At 47.7% G+C, this 25,646-nt stretch overlaps 1 protein-coding gene across 2 annotated transcripts; it reads left to right on the top strand.

Annotated features, from left to right (window-relative positions):
• The first annotated feature begins 13,769 nt into the window (after window positions 1–13,769).
• Window positions 13,770–24,869, top strand: LOC118165327. 2 transcript variants are annotated; one of them, XM_035323314.1, is made up of 3 exons: window positions 13,770–14,249; window positions 23,448–23,567; window positions 24,754–24,869. In XM_035323314.1, the coding sequence occupies exons 1-3, from the start codon at window positions 13,826–13,828 to the stop codon at window positions 24,852–24,854; spliced, it is 645 nt and encodes a 214-aa protein (XP_035179205.1). In that variant the 5' UTR covers window positions 13,770–13,825; the 3' UTR covers window positions 24,855–24,869. The 2 variants fall into 2 exon arrangements, with proteins under 2 accessions (XP_035179205.1, XP_035179206.1); XM_035323315.1 differs by lacking the exons at window positions 23,448–23,567; window positions 24,754–24,869 and adding an exon at window positions 15,275–15,648.
• Window positions 24,870–25,646: the final 777 nt, after the last annotated feature.

The following is a 25,646-nucleotide window of genomic DNA, read 5'->3' on the forward strand; positions in this document are numbered from 1 at the left end:
CAGGCAATGAATGCTTTAAAGAGGATCTTGGCTGAAACAGTCTGTCCTGTGCACAATTCACACTGGAAATGTTAGTGGATCAGAACAGCCCCCTGCCCTGCTGCAGTCTGTTCCTGTGATTTAAGCAAAGGGCACCAGGCTCTTGGCAGCTCTTATTACGTTGCTTTCCTTTCTGCTGTGCTTCATCAGTGATGTCGCTTTCAGAGGGTGGGTTCCTACAGAAGGAGAGAGCTTTAAACTCACCCCTAGCCAGAAGAGCAATGTGGGGATGACAAAGACCTGCAAGAAGGGCTCCAGAGGGTCTGAAAACTGTAAGCAAAGGCACACGCAAAGAGGACTGATCTGACCCCAGTAAGTGGATTGTGCTGGACTCGAAAGCCAAGGTGATGAGCCCCCCCTGCAAGGCTGGGGCAGTGTGCCGAGGGGCCTTCAACACTGCCCAAAAGGAATAATGGTGATAATAATTGGCGGTCACTGGGGGCAGCTGCAAAAGCCAATACGGTCCATTTCTGCTGCAGGATCTCCCAGCAGAAATATGCCTTGGCTGGCATGAAGACTTTACTTATACTATAGGTGTACAAAAATCCCACATGATAGGGATTGGGCTTCAAAGAAATGAACAAGAGAAGTTGCACCTTGCTGGAGAAGCTGGGTTTGCATACTCAGTACAAAACACAGACAGTTACAGTCCCTGCCCTGGGGAACTGTCACCAAGGCAATAACTACAGGTGTCCTTGCATGGCTGCAGGCCAGCTTACCTCTGGGGAGCACAGGGATGGCCATAACCAGCTTGTTTCTGTCAACAGGCAGCTCCTCCGGATAAAGGCTTGGTCGGTCTGTTACAGCAGAAGCACCGTGAGAGCACCAAAAGGACAGCTGCAGCAAACCCTCCCATTTGTCACCTGCCCAAACCATGTTTCACACAGCCCTCACCTGTAGGAAACCCCCCACGGCTTGAATATGGAATTGCTTTTGCAATGTCTTCTTTTCTGTGGGGTTTGTGTTTTCAACTACCTGAGTGCATCTAAGACACGGGGCAGGAAAAAGGAGCTGCAAACACGGGTGAAGACCAAGCTCGGGGCTGGCGGTGCCGCACTGCCCTCTCCTGCCGTGCCCCCCAGCAGACACTAATCCAGCTGCGATTACTCTCTCTAGGATCTTTAAATCCATCAGGGATTAAGGAGTCCCCCTTCCCAAATGAGGGATTCCTCCCTTAATCCACTCCAGCTGGCACAGCAACGCCAGGGAGAAGCAGTGTTTTCTGGGGAGCGTGGTCCTGGCTCTTTTGGGGAACGCTGTGCCCAACTGGCCATGGCTCGAGAGCCCTTCAGCATCACTCCTGAGTCAGTCTGGCTACAGATCACACCTTGTAGCCATGCTCCTGCTGCACCCTCTGCTGGGTGCTGCTGTGGGGTTATCTTGGCTCTTCCGTCCCAGGGTATAAGCCCTGCTGAGCCTCGCTGCTCTGGAGACATCCCCAACACACAGGATGGAGCCTTTGGGGTTTACCATCATCGCTCAGCACCCAGCGGCTGAAGCAAGTAGAAACAAAAACTGAGGAAAAGTGCCAGCACAATAGAAATACGGTCTTATTTGTCCTTATCCTATATTCACCTCTTAGAAGTTTTCAGCAGCTTTAGCCTGTATTTCAGTGGCAACCAAACACTGTAACAAGGCAAGGATTTTTGACTTGATTTTCTCTCGATGGGGCTGGCTGAAAGGGTCCCCACCTGCTGTACCTGCTCCGGTCTGTGGGACAGCTGGTGGGGGAAAAGGACATCAGCGGTGCGATGCTGTGTCCCCTAAACCTGGAAGTTCAGTCCTCCCAGCTCCCAGGGTCACACGGCTCTAAGAAAGTCAGAGTCCCTATGTAAAAAGTTATATGCATACATATACATATTCAAGGGTGTCCAAAATCTATGTCAGGCCTATTTACACAGGAGAAAAATACCTGGACTCTTCAGGATCTAACGGCTGAAAAGAAGCAGTCTGTCTTCCAGCATCTGCTATTAAGAGCATCCTGAAATATACCTGCTGTGTGGTTTTGGGGTGTAACTTGGGAGGGCTGGAGCATGCTGCAGCGCTTTTCCTGTCTCAGGAGCTCCCCCCAGTGTGGCAAGAGGCAGCTCCAGCTCTTCTTGCACTCCTGGGCTCACACCCACAGCAGGTTTGTGCATGCCCCTTCTAGGCCCATTGCTGTCAAAGGTGCAGAAGGCAGAGGAGGGCCCAGTGGATACCCCAGGACCCCCAGCGGTACTGCTTTGAGCCCCCCATTAGCAGCAGCAGTCAGCAGCCCTGGGGCAGAGCACCCTCCATCTCACTGCATCTCCATCTGCAGCGGCATGGATGAGTTTTCTTTTTAATCCGTTTTCACTCTGGCATGTTCCAGCTAAGTGTGTGTGCTTTGCTGGGGGAAGGGAGGCTTCATTTGATTTGTGCCAGAGCTGGGAACAAAGACACAGAAAGCAATCGCTCCCCCCATTGCTCGGAGCCCAAGTGGGGAAGGGAGCACAGCACCAGCTGGCTTTTTTTTTTTTTTCCTTTTTCCCCTCATTTCCTAAGGCTTTGCCCAGCTATGTTTGCACGTGGCACTAGCAGGCACTCAGAGGCAGCAGCATCGCTTTAAGCTTTGAACTGCCGTTTGCAGAAAGAAATGTTCATCCCGACAGGCTGATTGTCATGGCAACGAGAGATCCCGCTCTCCTGCGGGTACCGCTGCCGGAGAGGCGCTGCTGGGGTGGCATGTCCCGGGGGATTCAGCCCGTGGGCGGCATGCGTGCGGGCACCCGACTCCCTGGGGAGCATCGCTGGGGCATGACGTCCCCCTTGTGCCACAGACCCAAAGAGAAGATGGGGATGGCTGAGTTCTACTCGCTTTGCCATCAGGAGGTACCAAGGGGGAGGTGATGGCGGTCACGCCTTTGGATAATGCTAGGTAATGTCTGTGGACTTGATGAGCTGCTTGGATTTAGGCCCAGGCATGGTGACTCTGCAGTCACTTGCGCAGGGTTGAGGGCTAGGAGATCTCAGCGGCTCCAGAAAACCAACGCGCTTCCTCTCCCAGGCAACAGTGGAGAACCAAGGCAGGGTGGATCTGGTTACTCAGCTTACATTCTCTGGGAGTCCAGATACCCCCTATTTCCAGTTTGGCACCTTGTCACTAAAGTCCCCTTCCTTTATCTGACCCTTCTCATTTAAAAATGCAATACACTAAAGAACCATTTACACCTCTTAGCGCAATAGGGAGCTGTGATACTGCAGTGAGGATCACAATACTCATTATTATAATTGCCTAAGTGACGACAGTTGTGCTATTGCTGATTCTCTCTCTGCTTTGCATGAGCCTCGTGTTTTCTGTGCCTTCCTGTTGCATGCACCCAGAGCCATATGCCAGCTTTGCTCTCCACAGAAGGTTTGGAGCTTTGTAGGTGTTGCAGGCTGCAAATGTATGATTTATAAGGTAAAATTTTGGAGATCTCAATCTATTAAGACTATGAGGCTACTAGCTGGCAATACAAAACATTACATGAGATCAGTCGCTATTTGAAATCTACCACAGCTGTCTCTAAATAAACCCTATGGCACTGACTTCCCCCATCTAGCTGTCCTGGCAACGATTGTTACTGGCCACCAGCGTTCAGCCGGAGCAGAGCAGGGCACGATCCCCCATCCCCAGAGCTGCTCAAACCCGGCAGTCAGCAGCTAACAGCCAAGATGACAAATTCTGGACAAGTTAAAGAGCACAAGCATCATTTACCATAGATGCTACATTGATTACAGATGACAGAAGCTCACCTGACCCCATGTAGACCCCAAAAGTCCTATTCTTTTGAAAACATGCTCAAAATAACATGTCCAGAGGACAGGCTGCTGTTATCTGCTCTGCTTTGCTGGGATCTTTGCAATGCCACTTGTGGGCAAATAGTGGGAAAGAAGAGTGTTCTGCTCTTGTTTTCTATCACAACTTGCATCATCACACAAGAGCTGAAATGCTGCCCATTTCCCATAGGAGTATTGGCTACAGTAAGATTTCAGTATTTGCAAATAAGAGCAGGATCTGGCCCACACAGTCCATGTAATGGCTGGTCCCTACAATTGAAAATTAAGTGCATATCCACTGGTTTACCCACCGTAGTACAAAATAAATAGTCTTGCACAACATTCTTTGGTCTCTGTGAATTTAATATCCCAGAAATCATTTAAAGTATTTCTGGTTTTACATACTTCATGCTTCTCCTGAGAGTCTGTGCTAATGCAGGGGCAATTTAGTAAAATCCAGAGAGGTATTCGCTGCATGCTAAAGTGTAAGGTTTCTTGTTTCCCACGTGAACAGTTTTCAGTTTTAGACTGGTTCTTTTTCTATACGGCTCCTCAGATTTACTTTCCATGAGAATTTTTATTCATCTTTTGAAGAGCCATTAAGATGCCGTAAGCAAGAGGGAAAGCTTTCAGGAAGACCAACGATAAAAACTTCTCAAGAACATTTAAAGCAAACAGAAAGTAAACATTAATTTCCTTGGTCTCCACTCCAAGGCTAATAAATATAGTGTCACTGTGAATGGTTAACCTTTGCTGAATGTATGTGATTTCTTTCTGCCTTTATACGGGCAGCATTTAAGAATCCTGCTGCACGGAGGAAAAAATAAAGGGGCCTCTGATATGCTGCTGGCACTGGGGTTTGCTAAGTACAAGGAATTGCAGCAGATCCAGCATCTTCTTACCTCGCTGCTCTAGCTTTGAAAGAACAAGCTAATCTGGAGATGGAAAAGCAGGATGCTTATTACCAGTACATAAAATGAGACACAAGGCTGAGAGCTGCTGGTTAGGAAAATCAGAGGAACACGGAAACCATAAACTGGTTCAATTTTCTGACTTGAAGTAATACTTCCTTTTTGCTCGATAAACCAGCATTGAATACAAAATATCTGATAAGCTATTTTTTTTTTTTCTCTCCATCTTTCTTTCTGAACCCAGTGCAGTTAATATTATTTCATTCAACTGAATGTCACTTCTCTGCATGTTTAATTGCGTTCTTATTTCTTCCAGAGCTACTTGACATGAGTTGCCAGGAAAACAAAACACAATCAAAATACCCAGCCCAAGTAAATCTTCTAGTTAAAGCATCTGACAATGAGGAGTCAACACGAATAAATACACACATTGAAGCAATTACAGCTGAGTATGGGGTATGTCCTAATACTTAGTGAGGAGGCTATATTTAATTATAAATAGACACATTTGAAAGATTAGTAAATGAGAATGGGCATTAATTAGGCGAATGGAAACTCAAAGAATCTTGGTTTAATTTCACCTGCAACCAGAATAAGCTCCCCTTAAGGACCAGTTGCCGACAAGCCCGTTGATGAAGCCTCCTGCACCTTGGCCACTTTGAGAAATGCACCGAGGCTGCTGGAGAGCTGTGCTCACCAGCCAAGGAATTCTTACACAGAGGGACACAGCCACTAGTTACATCCTGGACAAAGGGCTGAAAAACCTGGCAAACTGATTTTGCCTGATTTTCAGGCAACAAAATATTATCAAGAAATTGTTCCCTAAACAATCTTTAGGGAAGACGAAATATGCTGGAAGAGCCAAGACAGCCTAATTGTTTCCTTGGCTCTGCTCACGCTTTGTACGCATCACTAAGACCAGCCTTAACAAGCATCCACTTAATGGTGGCTCTGAGTGACTTTAATTACCTACTTCCACTGATGCTCAGCTCAGTACTAGCAGAGGCAAACAGGAAAGGCACAAGCTAACAACCGGCTATGTATTGAAACAAGGACTTGGAGTTGCACCTCCAGAAAGATGTCCAAGAATTAACTGAGGACAGAGTCTGATTTCAGTTTCTCTTTCAACACTGTAGGCATCCAGATGCTAGCGAATGTCAGCCATAAAGCATAGTACACTCATTTAAAGTATACATATCCTTTTCTCTGCTGAGATGCAGCAGGAGCTATTTCTGGTTACAAAAAAACAGTTATCAGTGAAAATAACCCGCACCCCAAAGCAATGATGAGATGTGGAATTTATTCCATTGCACGGACCTGTTGATTAAAACCATCATTCATATCACTGAAAAATGAACTGCCATAGAGACAAACTACCCTGGAGCTTGCTCTTTCATTCTGTAGTAATCATTCCACACAACGTAATTATCTTGAAAAGTTGCTGATGACAAGGCTAAAATACAAAAATATTCAAGAGCATCTCCACGAACAGTTTATTGATGTGCTTGCTAAGTTTTCATGCACACGTAGGCTGGGAGAGGTCTTTGTCTGCTTGTCTACATTAACAGTTGCTGTGCATAAGAAAATACAGGCTTGATTGTGTTAATTGCAGCTCTTTCATCTTTCAGCTTCGAGCTGCATTATAACTGACCTAGCTTAAATTTGTAATGCTAGAGAGATCCAGAAACAGAGGGAGATAGATGCCACAATCCTATCCACTACCTTACGTGATGTTCTGAGAGAGCCCTCCCATGGGGACACCAAGGAAGATGATAATCATACGGTCTACATTGGACACCTAGACAGGAGCCCGGTCTCTACCGAAAGCCCTTGGAGAAAGGTGGATTTTCCAGCAGTGAAGAAGTACCTGCTCTGAACTGACTTCTGCTGGAGATGGTCTGATGGTTATGGAGGAGGTTAGGTGACCTGGTTTGGAAGAGTGCCCTGCAGCCTTATGAAAGCTGAGCCTTATCAGCCAGGCCATTTACTTGGACTGCATAAACAGGAGCCACCAGTGCTCCAGGCTGCTGCTCCTGCTGTTTCACACATCTGACTGGTGAAGGTGGAAGGCCTCTCACCATGCTGAAAAAAATCCCAGTTTCCTACCCCTGGCCTCCTCGCTAGGTCACAGCTGTTCACCTTGCCCAGCACACCAGCTTGGGAGAAAATCTCAGTACAAAACAGGTGCCTTTATTCTTCCACAGCATGGCTCAGGCAGGGCACGTCATCACAGGAGTGCGAGGCAGGTAGGATGTCAGAGCCTGAAAGCCCTCCCTTTTAAAAAAAGAGTTGGGTTAACTCCAGTAAGATGGAAAGAAGAGAGGCACAGGGACATATTTTAGTACTATTCACCTGTCTCCTGCAAACAGCACACCTTCACGTGAAATTCAGGGATTCGGGTTTGGGCCAAGCCCCTCTGCAGGTGCCAAACCCTGCCCGGGAGCTGGAACAGAAAACTCAGCGCTCAGGAAAACACTGCTGGCAGAGCACAACTCACCCATACCGGAGCACACAGGATTTTCCAGGTGAGGTGACTGAGTGGAGGCTGGAATAGACGGCAAATGCACAGTGCTCTGGTGCCTTCTGGAGGTGAAGGCTGTCCACAGGCTGGAGCAAGGCCAGCAGAGGGCCGCGGGGATGGCTGCAGACACTGCCCTGCTATGCTGCCCAGAGAGGTGAGGGATACTACAAGGAAGATACTAAGGAAGAGGATTTAAGCTACAGGCAAGGCCCGCAAACACCATCGCCGCCAAACCCTGATCTGACTCTAACAGATTGGTCTCCAAAAACCTTTGGTGCTGCTCTGTAATTTGCCCAAAGCAGAGGAAAGACAGGAAGCGCAATCAGGTAAAACATTGGATCATCACAGGTGGAAAGCCCACCTAACACTCACACACACTTGGCTGTTGCTATTAAAGAGGAATTTTGTCTGAAGACTCACCCACCATGGCTTATTAGAAGCAGAGTGCTTGTTGTACCTGCTCTCCTCACTGCAGGCAGTGTCCTTTGTTTTCCTGCACAAACAAATCTCTGTGGCAGAAGCCACTAAATATACACTATCTACTGGCACACATAACTAGAGGATGTGTCAACAGGCAAGGCAATTTAATTTCAGTCACGTACCATTTTTAAACCCCCAGCACCTGACCTTCGAGAAAGAGCTCGGCTATGGTGAATGCAGAAGCACATCTGTCGTCGTGCTAGGGAGAAAAGTGGGAAGCCCAGAACTAGAGCACAGCCATTTTAAAGTTAGCTGTTTGTATTTTTTGCTCTACATTTAATAAGCTTCTGACTAAAGAAGATTTTCGGAGGTTCCTAAATATGGTTTCTGCTCCAGCTTATGTCAATGTGCTTGTCTGAGCGCTCAAGAAAAGCCCATGTGCTTAAGTCGGAAAATCTGCATTAAAAATAAAGTTGAACTGGGAAAGGAATTTGGGAGTTGGACTGTTTTGCAGTTTCAAGAAATGTATTTAAAGGTGTGTTTATCCAAAGAGATAGCGTTGTCATCATCCAGCAGTTCCAGAGGACAAAAAGATGTGATGCTACCGGCTTTTCCAGCGTAGGAAGGATGCAGCAAACGGCAGGACCCAACCGATTATCCCGGGGTGCCTCCACCCTAATTGTCACTCTGACACCAAGCTCCCTGGTGGCCTCCACTCATTCTGTACTTTTTCCTTACAAGTCTATCCATTTCAGTCCACTCTAAACTGACGGTTGATGGCAGAACCTCAGGGAACGTCTGAGGCTGGAAAGGACCTGCTCAGATTATCTGGTCCAACTCCTCTGCTCAAGCGGGCTCAACCAGGCCATCCAGAGGGGTTCTGAATGGCTCCACAGAGGGAGAATTTCTGGGAGCCACAGCACTGCCAGCTGTAGCAGTCTCATTGCAGATCTCCTGATAACTGGACCTGCTCTGAGCGGGAGCTTGGACTAGATGCTCACCTGAGGTTCCTTCCAACCCAAATTATTTTACAAGTCCACGACAGCCAGGATCATAATTACGATGTCCTCTGTTGTAGACAAGCTTTCATAGCAGCACGGACTCACTTAAATTCTGGCTCACTGGCCCATGAGTCAGCCTAGGGCTGAAGCTGAGAGAAAAGGAAAATGCAGATCTACAAATCACTGGGCAGCTGCAGGGGATGCTCTGGAAAATGTTGGGTATTCATGCTAGGGCACAGCTTAGGGCTGGGAGGGTAAGCCCAGAGCTACAGCCTGGTTGGGGGAATGCCAGGAACCGACAATTTCTGCAAGCAACACTGCCTCAGGAATAGCTCACCTCTTAACGGGTTGGGGATCCAAGTTCAGAGAAGCATTTAAGGAAGAGCAGCAACATGCATGGCGATCCCCACAAGATCTACCATAAAACATTACTCCAAGTCCCCAGTGGGTACAAAACCCTCTGGCAATACCTCAGAGAAGTCATAAGTTTTCTATTTCTGCCAATCTATTACCCAATTTAATTAATACAGGACTTTGTTTCTAACTAAAGGACCCCAAACTGACTGATAATCTTGGTGAAGGTTTCAAAGATTCCTGTAGTGTGCTTTAAAAAAAATAAGAAATGATGTGCATTTAACGCAAATGAATATTCTAACTGAAAAGGTCAGTGCTTACAAGTAAACAAATTAATGAATTAATGCCATCAGTGGAATATGTTTGACCTCGCGATGTATGAGCCCCACCATGCAGTCTTTAGTGACGTGCCCACAGCGTGTTTTTCAGACAGACACCGAGGGCCACGCGTCTTTAAGTTACTCTTAGCGGAGCCACGCGCGTGTCACCAGCGCACCCCGTCCATCCGTTAGAGCTTGCTGCTGTACCTCTCCTTATTAATTGCCTCGATCGTTTTCTCCTCTGCTCCCACTCAACTCAATTAGCGGGCTGCAAGTGAGCAATATCGAACAGTGAGCGAGGAGCCTCAAGTTAAGAAATGAAATTTGCCTTTAGGAAAAAAAAAAAAAAAAAAAAAAAAGGAAGAGAAGGAAGAGGAGCAGAGCATCTAACAAGATATATAAATCAATAGGTCGGCTATTTCTCGAGTTGCAGTGGAGCATCTGGGATGTTAATATCTGCCCAAGCTGACGGCTTTTGTCTTTAGATTCACATCCAGAACAGCAAAGTGTGTCAAACAGCAAAGGACATCCAAATACCTCTATTAGTAAGCAGCTTGGATCTTTTTGGGGAGTCAGAAAAGACTGAGCTGCCAGATAAGAAGCAAAGGAATTGTTTTGTTACCATCAACTATTGCCACTGGTATCACAATGGAAAAGAAAACGCATTAGGAGCTCACTATTTTTACTTCCCTTTAGGTAGTCTGAAGGGTGAGGAAGAAATCATGTCAGAGCACTGCGAGGTATAAATACTTGAGAACAGGCTCATTCCTCAGCGTACAGTTTCTCTGGACTAACCAAACTGAGATAAAAAATGTATTGCAAATTTTCTAGCAGTAAAAGAATTCTAGAAAGAAACAGCAAGTTTATTCTCTGTCCCCCTTCCATCCTTTCCCCTCTTTTTTGAGTCTCCCTTTTTCCACAGCAATATGAAAAAAGGAAATGTGAAAGAAGGAAAAGCAAACAAGAAGGGCAAAAAGCAAGCATTGTAATTCCTGCATTTGGGAACAAAGCAATGCTTCGTGGCTTTAAGCAGACAACAGAAATATGAATTTTTAAAGTCAATTTTTTACATTCATTGAAGAATAGAATTCAATTTATCCAGTGGAAACAGAATTTCCCAATCACCTCTCATGCAGGTATGATGCTTTGCAGTAAGGATTTCAATCAAACAGGAGGACAGAGAAACAGCGTCAGTAAGAGTTACATCCTGATGGCTCCCCAAAGCTACTGGATCGCCTGGACAAGGCTGCTGACCACTGCAGTGCTCTCGCTGCTCTTGTCTGTCAGCTCTCAGATCTCTGCAACCTTCCCAAGGGCAGCCCAAATCAGGAAAGCTAAACTGTACCTTTGCACCCTCCGCAGAAAGAGCCCAAAACATAGGAATGAGATATTAATACCAATACAGAGTTTAACATAGCTGAAGTGTTTACTTTCTGCTTGGTATTCCCTTTTCAGAGAGGGGTGAAAACAGGCCAAGCACAGCACTGAGCCCAGCTCAACCAGCACGCTGTGCAAGCAGGGCTTGAAGCTGCTTGGTGGCTCTGCAAACAACGTGGATTTGAAGAGAAGCACCACTTGTGTTGCTCGGTTAGCAGCACCATGAATACGATGGTGGTATCAACTGAAAGCCAGAGCTTTAGGATCTGTTCAGAAAAGCCTTAAGCTAAGTCTCGCTCATTATATTATGCATTATTCTATAGAGGCTAACTGCACTCTCACGGTTTTTAAAATGATAGAGCTCCCTATACCAGGCATTTTGAACTGCATAGCCAAATCAAGCCACGGTCAAAAGAGAGCGACCATCCACAACAGAGGTATCCCCTTTTCTAGGGGGTGAGCAATTCTCAAATCCAAGCTAACCTGATCTGTCCAAGATGTTTATATCCTAAAGAAACTGCAAGAGCAGATCCCCATTCTCCCAGAAGAACAGCTCCTAGACACCCCACAAGAAGAGCAAAGGGAAACCAATCACCACTTGGAGATCTTTTGCAAATTGAGGGGCTGACCAAACCAGAGCCTGCCTCTCGCCACAGCTCTCTGGGTGCCACGGTCACCACATCATTGATGGGTACCCCTCTCCCAGCACACAGACTGAGGCACCAGGCAGCACTGCAGCAACAACATTGCCTGAACTCACTGCTCCTCCCCAGGGGGCCGTTTTCCTCCCAGGCAGCTGCAGGACAGCAGGAACCCTTGGAGGAATTAACCCAGTAGGGTCAGTGCAAAAACCAAGCTGGGTGACAGCCGGCTGTGGAGCTGCAGGACATGTCACTGCTGCCCCACGGGTCACCTAGCAGCAGAAGTCTTTGTGCCCCGAACAGGGTAAGCTGACCACAACCAGGCAAGACCCAGGGCAGTCCTGAGGTCTTGATTGCTCCCAGATGCTGCAGCAGCGGGAGAAAACCTCGCTACTTTTGGAGCACTTCCATCACCCGTAACAGCCCCCTGCTTTTAATGCTTCCCCCCGGCCTGAGACGAGCCGCCGAGCGGAGACACCGCCCGCGCATCCCCCCGAAGGCCGGCAGAGGCGGCTCCCGGCGGCGGGAGGCAGCCCCGGCCGGCCCCCAGGGGGCGCCGTTGGACCGCCGGGAGGCGCCGGGGGGGCTGCGGGGCTGCGCCTGCTGCGCTGCCGAGCCCTCCGAACAGCCCCCAGAACACCCACACCACAAAACACACTTTATTATTATTATTATTATTATTATTTCTTAAAATAAAATGCCAAGTGCTCTCGCTTTTCTTTTCTTTTTGAAGGCTTCAGTACTAAAGGGGAGCACCGAGGCTTTTCACAGTCAGTAAATCCAGCAGACATCACATTTCCCCCCCTTTTTTTGGCAGCACGAGGACTGTAGGCTCGTTGTGGCCAAGCCCGGAGGAGAGGTGAGGTGCAGGCTGCCTCCTGTAAGCCGCCTGCGGTGCCCCCATGGGCCCAGCGCCCTTACAGCTGAGGCAAGGAGCCGTCTGCACCACCAGGCACGTTCATCAGCTGCCCGGCTTTCTGGCAGGAAGGGTTGGAAGATTTTTAAAAGCACTGGGTGCATAAGATGAGCCCCCCAGTACACCCCGCTGCCTCTCTCTGCTTATGAACTGGGTGTTTGCCTCAGTTGTCCGCGTGGAATAAAGCCCTGTGTGTTTGTGCACACACTGGGTGGGGTGTGCAGGGTGGCTTTGGGGTGCAGCTAGCAGCAACCCTGTTCCCAAAGCACCCGGAGCTGGATCGCTGTGATAACGTGGTGCTCCCAAGCCGTGAGATGGGAGCTGCATGCCTGCACGGTGGGAAACAAGAAGTACCTGTACAACATGTGTGGGTCGTGCTGACAGCCTGTCCCACGCGCCCGGTGCCTTTCCAGTTCGAGCGGGGAATAAACACAGCAGCACCTGCACCGCAACAGAGCTGACAGTGCAAACCCTGGGGATAACCCGTACATCGATCCGCTTTAAACAGAAGAAGGGGGGCAAAAAAAGGAGATGCCATTTCAAGAGCAGTTTCTGACACTGAGGTTGTAGCTGATCAGCAGCGACCTCCACCCTGAGCAGGAAGGGAAGGGTCTTGCTTCCAACCTCGCTGGCTGCTTTGGAGAAAGCAGTAAGAGCTGGCAGTTGGGAAGCAACGAGCTTATGTAGGAGCTTTCATCCTGACCTGCTGTTAGGGGCTAGCTGAGCCTTGTAGCTGCAGGATTTGCCTTTTCTCCTCTTGTTCTTAAGTCTGCCGGGCTCCTGTGATCCTGCAGGGGCTACAGCTGCAGCATGGAGCCCCGCTGTGCCAGGGCATTTCCCCACTCGGTGACAAACGCACCTCTCTCCGTGGCACTACTCTGCTGCCCACTCTGCCAGCAAGAGGAATAGCGGTACCCAGCCTGAAATCTCTATCCTCAGTGGAAAAAGCTCCCTCTCAGGCACCCAGCTCGTTTCTCTCGTCCCCAACGTGAACCAAGTCCCCCTGGGCTGGTGCTGTCCCTAGGCCAGGAAGCACAAGCACACTGTTTCCAGCAAAGCACGAGCAGTGCCACGGGGCGGTTTCCAGCTCTGTGTCCAACTGGGTCCTTTCCCAGGCGTCCTGAGACTGCTGTATACAGTAGTGAGAGTGGTTAATTTAAGGGAGTTGTAGAGTGCCAAGCAGATACACGGGGATTATTTCTACTCCGTGGCTTCCCAATGCCATACACGCACTGCTGTAAGAAATCCCTGTGCACACCACTGGCCCTAAAGAAGGCACGTGGGAAAATGCCCTTACAAAACGAATCCTTAAATTTCAGCCCGGTAGAGCATCCAAGTGCGCAGCAAAGCCAAGACAAACAGAGAACTGCTCTCTCCTGAAAGCGTGTGCGGTTTGGAAATCTCCGTTGTTGCTATATCCAAGACAATGATTCATCCTCCCTGGGGGGCTCTGCCTTGCCTCCGCACGTTTCGCAACGCTGCCCGGCTTTATAACAGCGTGGTTGCACACCGTGACTCCTCGCAGATTTCTCAGCTCGCCTGTGCATGAGGAGGAGGCTAATCCTTCTAATGATGATTTTCCTCTTCCAGCACTTGGTCTTGCTGGCCGTAGACTTGTTCCTTGCGATGACCCTTTCCTGCCTCCTTTATGCCTTCGCGTTCGTGTCCATCGCATTTTTGACCTGCTGCATTGTCTTCTTGTCCTTCGGCATTGTGGAGAAGAACATTGACGTAAAAGGGAGAGCAATTGTGATTCTCGTGTCCAACAGCTCCATTGGGAGGACATTTGCCAGGAACCTGGATAAAGCAGGTTTTAGGGTGTCTGCTGCACACTGGCCTCCTCGAGAGGAGGGGACAACCACAAAAGAAGAGTGCTCTTCAAGCATGGAGGTAGCACAGCTCCGCATGACTGACGATGAGTATCAGAAGACAATGAAAACCTTCATAGAGAGCCACTTGTCCCTGAAAGGTAATTCTGAGAGCAAACTTGCAGATTGCGCCTACAGTACATATCAAAATGCGCAAGATTGTGAGGTCACTGCAATTCTCCAGCAAACAAGGGAGGCAAGAATGCTGTAGGAAATGGGCTATATACTCTAACTGCATTGCTTTTTCTTGTGCAAAACAAAAAATTTGCTTTTTCCAGGGGAAAGAGCCTACTCTGGCGGCTGTGAAAGGCCCCATTAGACCCCCAGCCCCGGAGGAAGGCAAGGTAGGCCAAGAAACAAGGGGAGAAGGTCCCACCAAGGCACAGAGGGCTGGACTAACCATGGGGAGAAAACACAGGGATGAGAAAAAGGGAGCAGAGACTTGGACAGTGACCTGTGTCTGATTTTTAACTTCTTCTGCATTAAAGAAAACCTGAGGTTCCTCTTGGCTCCTTGCCTGCTGTGGGATTCATAAGAGCCAGGTCTGAGCTTTGGCTGGCGGGCTGGGACATCCTGAACCCCATTGCAGCTGCCAATTCCACGGGGCTACGGGACTGAGAGCGACTGCAGAGCCGCCGGGGGGACATGTGTAAGCACTCCTGCCGGGGAACACCCCCTGTTCTTTCTAGGGGCAGGACGAAGGGTGCGGGTGGGCAGGCTGGTTCCAGCCCCCGCACAATTAGCTCTGCTATCCAGGATCCTCTGTCCTCACAGCCAGGGTTTTGTGCCGCTTGGGAGCGACAGAAAATTCAGCCTTCGCTGGCCGGGCTGTAACCTCACCTCTCACAGGGCTGTGGGGTTACAAGGAGAGGGCCAGCCCTCTCCTCCACCATAAACCTAGTCAAGGCATGTCCGAGCTGTGAAGCTCCCTCACTGCTTCCCCATTCTGCCTCCTTTCTTCTCCAGCTTACCTGCTTCTCTGCTCCTTGCTCTTTACATGGTGGTTTCTGAGGCTCTCCTTGAGGTCCCCCCTTCTCTTCCCGCTAACACCGCGCTGCAGTCCACGAGCCATAGCGAGAGCCCTCGCGTCGCCGCCCAGCGCTCAAAGTTCTCTCTGTGCTCCCAGGCCCTGTGCAGGAAGGCCGTGCTGGAAGGCAGAGCACTCACCAGGAGCCGCCCCTGCTGCGGGCACCCCCCCAGAGACACGGTAGGGAGCCCCAGCCGATGCCTGCTGCCAGCTGCAGCTGCCGGTGACCCAGCCGCACAGGCCATCTCCCGCTGCTTCCCTCCTCAGGCGCACCCAGCAGACCAGAAGTGCCTGTGGTCGGATCCTGTGAAACTGTGCTGGTAAAACTTGCCTGCGTGGACAAGGCCTGACAGCTCCCGGGGCTGAGCACCAGCACTCCCCTGCTCTGCAAATCAGTGAGGGAGACTTTCTCAACCAGTACGGCTCCAGGGGCCTCTACTGTTTTAACTACAGGAGGATCTGGCCCAGGGATACCTGCTTTTCTTCAGGTTACTTTGATCATGGTATTGGTTAAATAAAGGTTCTTCCGAGTCTTTTTTTTTTTTCTTGACAGGGATCTCTGCTGTAGGATCCGTGAGGTTTTGTTTTCCATTTAGGATCTCCTGCACCACGTTCACATCATAGACGTGGATGCATTAAAATGTATTTCCCATGTGCTGACCCAATTGCATAGCACATCAAAGCACCGTGCCAGGAATTTAAGGGAAAACAAGCAAACAAAGCTTCAAACTTCTCTTACTTTTCCTTGTTAACGGTTTCAAGCGAGTGCTGGTATTTATTCTGTAAGGTTTGCTGTAATATTTTGGCATGGGCTGGGTGAATGTGAACACCTGCCAGCACCTGACTGATGGTAGAACAATTAAAACCAAACCAAATCGAAAGACTACACTGGTAGGTCCCCACGTGCAGCATGCAGCTTGGTCAGCAGGGTCTGGACAAGGAAAGAAGAGAGTTTGCGTTGTGGGGACAAGACATGGCAGGGCAGTCATACAGCTTGCTCCTTTTAACCATTTCTCTTTCACATTTCATGTGTATGCAACTTTGGGTTTCCAAAGAAAGGAATGTTCATATTTGATTGTGTATTTTTTTGTTTGTTTTTATAGAGCTGGTACCCATGGGAAATCTTTAGTGCTATAACTCTGCTGTGTAAATAAAGCCTCTTGTTTGATATAAACACAGCTTCTGAAGTGCAAAATGTGTCACTCCCAAAGCGACACAATGCAGAGAGAACCCCCTAGCCACAGTTCCTTCTAGAATTAAAAGGCTTATTACAACTGAAATCACGTATTTGTTATCCTGCTGCGGCCCCACAGATCTAAATTTCCAGGGAGGCTAACACCTTTATTCTGAGGTTGCAGTACAAATGATTAAGGTGCTGTTAGGTGTAAAGAGAACCTAAGGATACAGAGAAATGCAAGCCAGCCCCCTTCCAAATTCATAATATATTGTTTGCAATTTGTGCATAATAAGTCTTTTATTCTTACAGCTTTTTAACTTGTGCCTTTAGATCAGATGTTTAAATTTTCTGCGACCAGGAGGCCAAAGAGATAGGGGGGAGAGGGGAAAGAACAAGTCTTAATTGCTCACCTTTGGGAGCTGGCCATGTACTATCAGACATTGCGAGAGCTCTTGGCCTGGCAACCAAGTGTTCTGGGATCAAGCTGCTTGAGAAATTGCTGCGCCGTGTTGCTCTTTGGGCACGTTGCCTGGAAATGCTGGCAATTGCTTCACGTCTTTCAGGGCTGGCTGCGGCGAGGGTGGGGCAGGACAAGCAGGAAAAGATGTGGAGATGGGTAAGGCCCAGCAGACCAACGCGAGAAGAGTTCAGACAACCGGAGCGCTCGTCTAATTAATTGCTGCAGCACGTGGGCGTTCAGCTAATCACACGCACAAGCACAACAGACATGGGGCTAAGCGAAATTAGTACGTACTGCTCCCTGCCCGAAGAGGGACTGCCTTGGGCTTTGCCAAGAAGTGCAAGTCTCAAAAAAACTGTCAAGTGTCCCTGCCCTGCCAGCCTGCACAGAGTTCAGCGCCCCACGTTACAGAGCTGGAACAAGACAGAGTGGAGAAACTGCTGTTTCAATCTACCCTCAGCCTACTCGTGTTTTAGAGGTTACTTGAACTGTGCTTTTTCTTCAGCAGCCCCCAAACCACTTCTGCTATCTTGAGGGTACAATCTCCTCCTTTCGGTGTCTTTAACCTCCCTCAAGTCTTTCTGTGCTCCAGGCTGAGCTCTGCCTGCCTTTATAGCATCTGCAGGTCTGTGGATGGCCACCGAAGCGCACAGAGCAGCCATCATGGCAGAGTGTTTGGGGGACTTCCCTTCTCACTGTCTGTACTTAAGGGACCACTCAAAGTTGGTTTCTGACCGGCTTGCCACATGTCTTCCCATTCCTCTCCCACTCCTCGCAGTATTTCATACTGTGCTGCCAACCATCCCTCTTCCTAGCTGTTCCATCTACTTTCCCTTTCCTCGTTTTTCTTCTGCAGTGGATCGCAGTGATAGATGCTCTCCTGGTACCTTCATTTGCTGTGCACCTCTCCCTCCGCACCCCCCTGCTTTGGTTAGCCATGCAGCTCAGCCCAGGGAGGCACTCTTGTGATTGAGAGAAGATGAAAGTGAGAGCCCACAGTGTGCCTGAACAGGAGACAGGCATTTAAAGCGCTCCTTTGTGCAGCAGATCCCTTCACTTCATAAGGATGGCAGTGCAGTAGATCAGGTGGTTTTACTTGAAGATGATGCTTCCTCACTCACTTAGCCATGCTACGCTTACCTCAAGACAAAGGGCTAGCCCATACAATCCTTCCTAAACTCAGCGGAGGGAAAGTTTAGCTTTCTTTTGCAACAGTATGGCCTAGAGCATGGCACAAGCAAGGGAGAGCCACACCAACCTGCCATTCTGGCTCCAGAGACAGGTTGAAGAGATGTGATAATCACTGACGGCACTAAGCTACCAGGGAAAAGGAATTATGAGTGAATAAGACAAATGAAATCATACACTCATGCAATTTTAAAGAGTACTGCATTATTTAACTTCACTCAGCTACAACGGCAAGCCACCTTGGATAAATCAGGCCACCTTCCATGCTGCAAATGCCTATGTTTGGAGTTATGAGTCAAATGATTGATATTTGTAGCTGTTTTTGTGCCTTTAATGTGGGTTATCTAGAAGTCTTTGAAAAACTGGTTTGCAACTGTATTGCCTTCCTATCTCTTGGGGATTTATTAGAACTAGAGAAGCACTTTGATACAGCAGCAATCAGGATCATGCAGCTACTCAGAGAAAACAGATCTCATTCTGAAACTATAGCTATTTATTTTAGGATGAAAGGGAGAATAAGAGCTGTAACATGAATCTGCATCATCTATACGGGCTGCATTTTCTTCCTCCAAAAAGAAGCTATACATCACCACCTATGGACATTTTATGGGAGGCCGGTTTTCCCTTCCCTGAAGTGCTTTTGTAATTCTCTTGTTTCAACAGACAACTTCTCTGCCATGCACCCTGGATGTACGCATAAAAAAAAAAAAAAAAGATTAAAGAGTTGCACAAGCCAGAAACACTGCAGCAACATTTCTCCTCCTCCATCCCCATCCCTCGCTCATCGCCAGTGGGCAGAGCCCAATGTGGGCTTGCAACCTCCGTCCCCACACCACATCACTGCCGCTGACGCTTGCCCAGTGCTGCCGGAGTGAGGCCACGTGCTGGAAGGGGGCCAGCACGCGAGACCCTGTGCTGAGTCCTCAGGGCTCCAGATGACCACAGCGTCTAATCCTGGCAGGGCTCAGGCCGCTCATCTGCTCCAGCCTGTATTTTATACGTCGGGGAAATCCATCAAGATTTCAGAAGGACAAAACAGGTGCCAGTCATGTGGAAACACACGGGCAGGGAAAGAGGGAGTTGAGCTGTGAACGAGTTTGGCTTGTTGTAAAAAGTATTTTAAAAGTGGGTTATCTTTGAGAGCGTGTTGCTATGTTCACCACTAATATACTACAGAAAGAGAACGAGGTAAAAGAGCCATTAGCTGCCATTGCCTTTTTTTTTTTTTTTAATATTTCTTCAAAATCTTACATTTGTAGATGGCAGTACATTATTTCAACAACAACAAAAAAACAACTAAACAAAACTCAGGCAGTTGGATGCTCTTGTTATACTAGCTCCTAATTCTGCCAGAAGCCTCTTTTAGCATCCTAAAGCAGCACCCTCCTCATTGTGCCCCTGCCTAGCTCATGAACTGTGCTCACATCATGTAAGTTTACTTTACAACAAACCCCAGGCAAGGGTTTCCAAGCTTCATCAATCATTATGTCATACAAGGCTGAAGAGTTTTTCCAGAAATCATCTGAAAGATGGCTACATTTATGAAACAGTTCTTGAAACAAACAACACATTTTCGTGCATTTGCAGCGGTAGGATTAGAGATGCAAGGTAAAATAAAAACAAAGCTGCATGGGAAGTTATTTGTTCATCACTTGTGCATGATGCCAAACTAACCTCTGGTCCTGTAAGTCACTGGAACTATTCTGAGATGTAACATAATCTTTATGCCAAGGTAAAACTGTCCCAAACTTTGCACCAGTCTAGAAACCGAGCATTAGTTTTCGTTAACCAGAGTTGGACAGCTTCCAGCCAGAAAAATATTTTGGAAAAACACCAGGATTACAGCTCAAAGAATTGTACAGTTTGATTTCCTGTCAGAGATAACACCGTTTTTCAGAAAGAGTATTAAGAGTGTGGATGCCTGTATCTGTATTATTCGTCATTCCAAGCCTTCAGAAAAATTTTCCAGAGAAGGGTTTTGTTAGGGAAAACGACCAAGTGAAAATGTTACCTGGAATTCTGTTTTCCCATGTTACACTGCTTAAAGGTAGAAACCTTCTGAGCAGTTCTATGACATACACTTAGAAACTTAATTTAAATTACGTAGTAAGATTGAGCGTATATAAAAATTGAGTACTTCTGTAGATGATAATTAAATGCCTCCCTAATACACATATAAACTACCTATTTTATTAGAGATCTCCCGAGTAGATTATTTTAAATCTACTCTCTTGAAATTCTCTATCGGACTGATAAACTGTTCTCCCAGTACTTACTATGCTGCAAGCTCCCAGGTTACACAGACGAATTGCCGAGGCATTTTCAGTAAGAACGGCTGGGCAGGAACAAACTACTTCGGAGCCCTCCTTGCTGCAGCACGGAGGACGTGGCGGGCCCAGCTGAGCCCCGGCAGCTTTGCTGGCGGCATTGAATTGTGCCAGCAAAATCCAGATTTCCTCCCCTGGGAGGAAACGTCTGACAGGTAGAGTCTGTGCTACCGAAGCTGTGCAGATCCCAGCACGGAGCCAAACTGCACCCCGAGGAGGCTGACTTAGGAACATTTGCAAAAGAATCTCACCAGTTCAGACCGGGCAACGGTCTGCCACCAGAGGCTTCCATCAACCTGTTTTTCAGGTTGATTGATTTATAAATGCATGTGGTGAAAACCTCCTCGACTTGGTGCTTTGTTATAGTTAGTCAATTGATTTGTTATGAAGAAATTGTCCATAACCAGAGCTTTCTTTCTGTTCTTGGGCCGTTTGCCCTAGTTTCTGGGACTGCTTTTATTACCCCGAGGTCTTCACCACCTTGGTTTGGCCAAACAGTTTGAAACCTCTCAGCTGTCTGAAGTCTCGGCTGCTCTTCGGGACATGAAATGATCCTGCCAGATAGCTACACTGGGTAGCACTCGTTTCTAACCCCAGACTAGATGCAGTTAACTTTTTTAAGATAACAAATTATTTTTCTCTACTGAAAATATTTCCCCCTGGAAAAAAGCTTGTCATCAGAGAGCTATCCCCAGTAGCCAAAACCCACGCTGATGTCCAAGTCCGACCGGTGCCTGCGTGCGACTGGAACATGAGGCTTTTTCCCGTGTACCTCGGTGTTGTTTAAATTTCATTTTGCCATGTCCTAAAAGGTGGAAACACAACATATGCACTGTGCAAGTCCATTTAGGCCTTGGAGTTGTGCAAAAAAAACCACCCCAAACTAACAAACCAAAAAACACCCAGAATTTATTTTTTTTAAACTTTGCTAGTGCCCCCAAACCCATTTGGTATTTGAATCACCCTTTCACTGTAAAAGGGGAAGTGCCTGTCCCCCACTAGAGGCTTGTTTTCCCCACTCCCATTTTAAGCAGTCATCATGAAATTAATTGAGATGTCATTAACGTAAAGCTAAAGCTCCTTTCGGATCATGTGTCTTCCACTCCTTCCTTCTGGCTACCTTTGTGGTTTGATATTTGCATATATTAAAAATGCATTTTCTCTCTTTTCTTGCTACCCGAGACTCACACAGACTCAGGCGAGCTTTTAGTCCTCATCAGAAATTCGAATTTCCATCCTGCTTTCAATTCAGGGAGACCACATTTTCCAATGAGTAAACACACTGATGGAAAATTCCCAGTCAGTTCCCATAACCACGCACACAGTGGTGACTGATTCACCAGGTCACGGCCCGTAAAGGGAGGGACCACGTCCTTCTTCCCTATTCCTTCAAGAACAGCAAGATTTAATGTTATTTATAAAAGGTCCAGAAAATAAAAATGCTGTCAGAAAGATGAGAATAAATGACATCCTTTTAAAAAACACGACCCCAAAGCCCCCAAATGTTTAGGTGCTGGAAAAGGAGGTGTCAAGAGGAATGCTTTCTTCATCCATTTGCTCTCTGCACCTCTCTTTAGACATCTCTAGCAGATCTTTTATTCATGCTCCCAGCTCTGGGGCGCAGGTCGTGTCTGTCTGTGTCAATCGTGTGGAGTCACGCTGTCTGATGCAAAACAAGGCAATGCATTCAACGTGGCAGCAGGTAAAATGAGACTAAGTCTCACTGCAGTTTTCTCAGAAGCAGAGGGGCAAAGTACCGGGGCCGGGATGTGTCTTTCTGCCCAGGGATGCCCATGGAAGGCGGTCAGCCCAGGCACAGCTGAAATACAGCTGGCACCGAGCTTTATGCACCAGGCACAATTAAGTGAGATATGATAAACATCTGGTATATGAAAATGATGTAATGAGTTGAAAAGCAGGATAGACAGTTTGGTCTGGGGTAGATATGCACTGAAGATGTTCAGACTCAGTCACTTTTTCTCAGGGCCAGCATTACAGTATGAACGGACAGATAACAGGAGCTGAGCACATGGTTTGCTCCAGCTTTCAGACACTTGTACAGCTCTCAGCACACGTGGCACAGAGAAGGCCAATTCTTGGCCACAAAAATTCATCCCGAGATTTCCTTGGGCTCTTCCTAGGACACTAAGGCAATACTTTCCCCAAAGCCTCATTCCAGCTCTCTTTCCCTAAAGCAAGACAAGACAGGTCACTCTTTTCTCAACTCTCTAACCAGCAATCACCCTTTCCCTAACATGCACTGTCTGGAGACAACTTCAAGCAGACAGGTTTAGAGGAAATATGGTCCCTTAGGTAGACATTTTCAATGGGTCAAACCTATTTTGAAGCTAGGTAAGCAAACTGATAAAAGTCACCTCTCAAAGATTATTCACTAGACCACAGACAAGCAGGCCCCAATTCTGATAATTTTGCCCAATAAAGTAGAAAACCTTTAAACCTGAATTTGTCCTTGGATGATGTTCAGATGCAAGAGCTTACCATTAAGAAGGAAACAAGTGCCTTATTTTCTCTTAAAGAGAACGAGTCTCAGAGAGTGGCGGTTTCTAATATGTGCCACTTGATTTTTCCTCGAGTATTTCTTGGAAAGTCCTTGCTTTGATTCTAAGAAAAAAAATTGCTAATGTTTGGCCGGTCATAAAATTGATTTGACCTCGTACAAATGATCTGACATCACTGCATGTTGCTGAACCTTTTGAAGTGCATTAGGTTGTTCTCCTATAGGGCTTTTTTCTGCTTATTCTGTACGGCCTCTTTGTACAACTGACAAACATTTCCAAAGCTTTCATAAAAATAACTTCAAATAACTAGTGAAAAAAAAAAGATTCTGAATTCCAATGGAACACAGAACAACAAATTTCAGTGGTTGGGAAGGAATAGCTGTCTCTTGACCAGCTTCATTTCTAGTAAGTCTTGCAAAAGTCTTCCTAATCCCTGGCATGGATGGCTGCTCCAGAGCTCATTATATTCAGGTTTCTAATTGAGGTAATTGAAAGTGGCTATATTTCACCTGCGCCCGTTATGTCTTCAGAGGAATGTCGTGACGTAATTCAAGAATGAGCTGTATGAGTACACTTAGCTCATACCCTGTTAATTTGGCAGGCATGTACGGGCCGATGAAGAAGCCGTCAATCTTGATATGGGAAGAAGAAGAGCAAGACACATGCAGGTTACCCGAGAGGAAAACCTCTTACACATGGAAAAGGGCTTTCAAGAGTCCAGGTAGGAAGCACTTGTAGAAGTCGAGTACAATTGGGTACACTGCATTTCTCCAGCAATGTCTAGATGAAGGAGGAAATGTCTTTAAAGTGATTTACCAAGTGTGTTTTTTTTTTTCCCTTAAAAAAAAAAAAAAACAGTTTTAAAAACATGTTAAGTGTCACTGAGTGTTCAACATCTTTGAAAGCAAAGACCTTTTTCTATGTCTCGAGCCTCATGGGGGTTGGTGATTGACAGCTTAAAACCTGAATCCAACAAAAAGCGTTAGCAAGTATTCCAGAAAGCTCTTGCTGTCCCAGGCTGGGCTTGTAATAAAACTACCTGGGTAGTAGAGAGCCTGTATGTGCTGAATCAGTGCTGCACAGCCCTCCGTGTCCTGGGAATCACCTGAGCTCCCTCCCCTGGGGATGGAAAAGATAGAAACACGCAGTTCCTATCAACAAAACACAATTCAGTGGCTGGCAGCACTGGGATTTATCAAACGGTTAGCTGTTCACGCAGAAGACACTTCTGCCTTAGCGCTCACTGAGAGAGGTGTGTTACAAGGGCTAGCTGTTCATTGGAAGGAGGATTTCCCAATTTGAAATAACCAGCTAATTAAAGTGTGACTTTAGCTACAGATGCATGTGTCATGTAAATAAGCAGATCAGTCGCATTATAAATTTGTTTGTATTATAAATGACATTTCTTTGCATGCTAAATCTCCTTGGCAAGACTTGTCACTGTTCTGAAGTGTTCTGCAGGTTTGTAAGAGCCTTGATGCTGAAGGCAGACTCTGGCCTCGAGGAGATGTTTCCAGCCACAGCATCGCAGTGCTCTTTCCTTTCTTAGCAAATGGAGTGATGACAAAAAGCTGGAAGAGCAGGCAGACAAGCTCTCCTTCATGTAATAGGCAAGCCAGTGGGCATCTTCTCCTTTTCCGGGTGATATGCAGTAGATGTGAAGTATGTCACAAAAATAGATGGGGCAAAGAACCAAGAAAACTGCCACCTAGCTCCCCAATTCCTCTATCTTTACTTTGGACATCACCCTGCTCCTGACCCCCAGCCATTTTTTTTTTTGTTTTGCTTTGGTAATCCAAAGCCCATCCGGGCTGAAGATGCTTTCCAGTTGTTGTTTTTTGAACAGTTTAATGTTTCCTTTTGCTGCTGGGCTAGTGGTTGAAACAGCATCACTTTTCTGTTTGCAGCCCTCTGTGTCGCTGTCCTCTTCTGCCCTCTGAACTGTGCCCTGGCTTCCCTGAAGAAGAGAGCTCTGCAGCTCCTTGTGCCCCTGAAGCCCAAAAACTGAGAGGTGAGGCAGCGTGCTCACGGCTCTCTTACGTACACCTGACAGCCAGCCAGCATCTCCCGCAAGGCCAGCTCTCAGCTCTGCTGGGACACAGAGGGCTGGGGGGCCGGGAGCACAGCCCAGAGCAGCTCCTGCACCTCCAGCGCTGACACCTGAAGGACGCCTCCTTTATCGCCTTTCTGCACTGATCTGGCCCCACCGCAAGCAGCCAGCCACTCGGGGAGCTAAACCAAGCCAAATTATCAGAGGCACAGCGTTAGGTGCCCTCTGGCATCTTGCTGGGATTTAAGATGCATAGTAGTTGCTTTTGAAGTGCAAAGCGAGCTGATGCATTGCTGGATCATCCTGCCCCCATTCCTGCCTCCTCTCTGCTGCTCTGAGCTACAGGTACTCTGGCACACATCTAGGAGAACAACTGAAATAGTGCACTCCTACACGTCCCTGCTTTGGACAAAGCACCCAGAGCCAGCTGTGATTCACCCTAGTTATTAATCCAGGCTTCAGGACAGAGAAAGGGGGGGAGGGGAAGCCTCCTGCTGCGTGAGAAGGATCCCCCGGTATGCCAGCTGGTCGGTCTGATCTTTTCCTGCAAAAGGGGGAAGAGGCCCTGGGTCTCCATCTGAACCTCTCCCATCAAGTGCCTAGTTCTCAGCAGCACCTTTGTTTTGATCTCTCTGAGTTTGGATCAAGCTACGCAGCTTGCTGTAGATGCCGTGTTGAACGATACACGGAACTGAAGTCCATTCCCCGCGCTGCAGGACGTTCAGCAGAAGCAGCGGTAGGGGCAGCAAT

Source organism: Oxyura jamaicensis, chromosome 3 (genome assembly GCF_011077185.1).
Source record: "Oxyura jamaicensis isolate SHBP4307 breed ruddy duck chromosome 3, BPBGC_Ojam_1.0, whole genome shotgun sequence".
Classification (NCBI taxonomy): Eukaryota; Metazoa; Chordata; class Aves; order Anseriformes; family Anatidae; genus Oxyura; species Oxyura jamaicensis.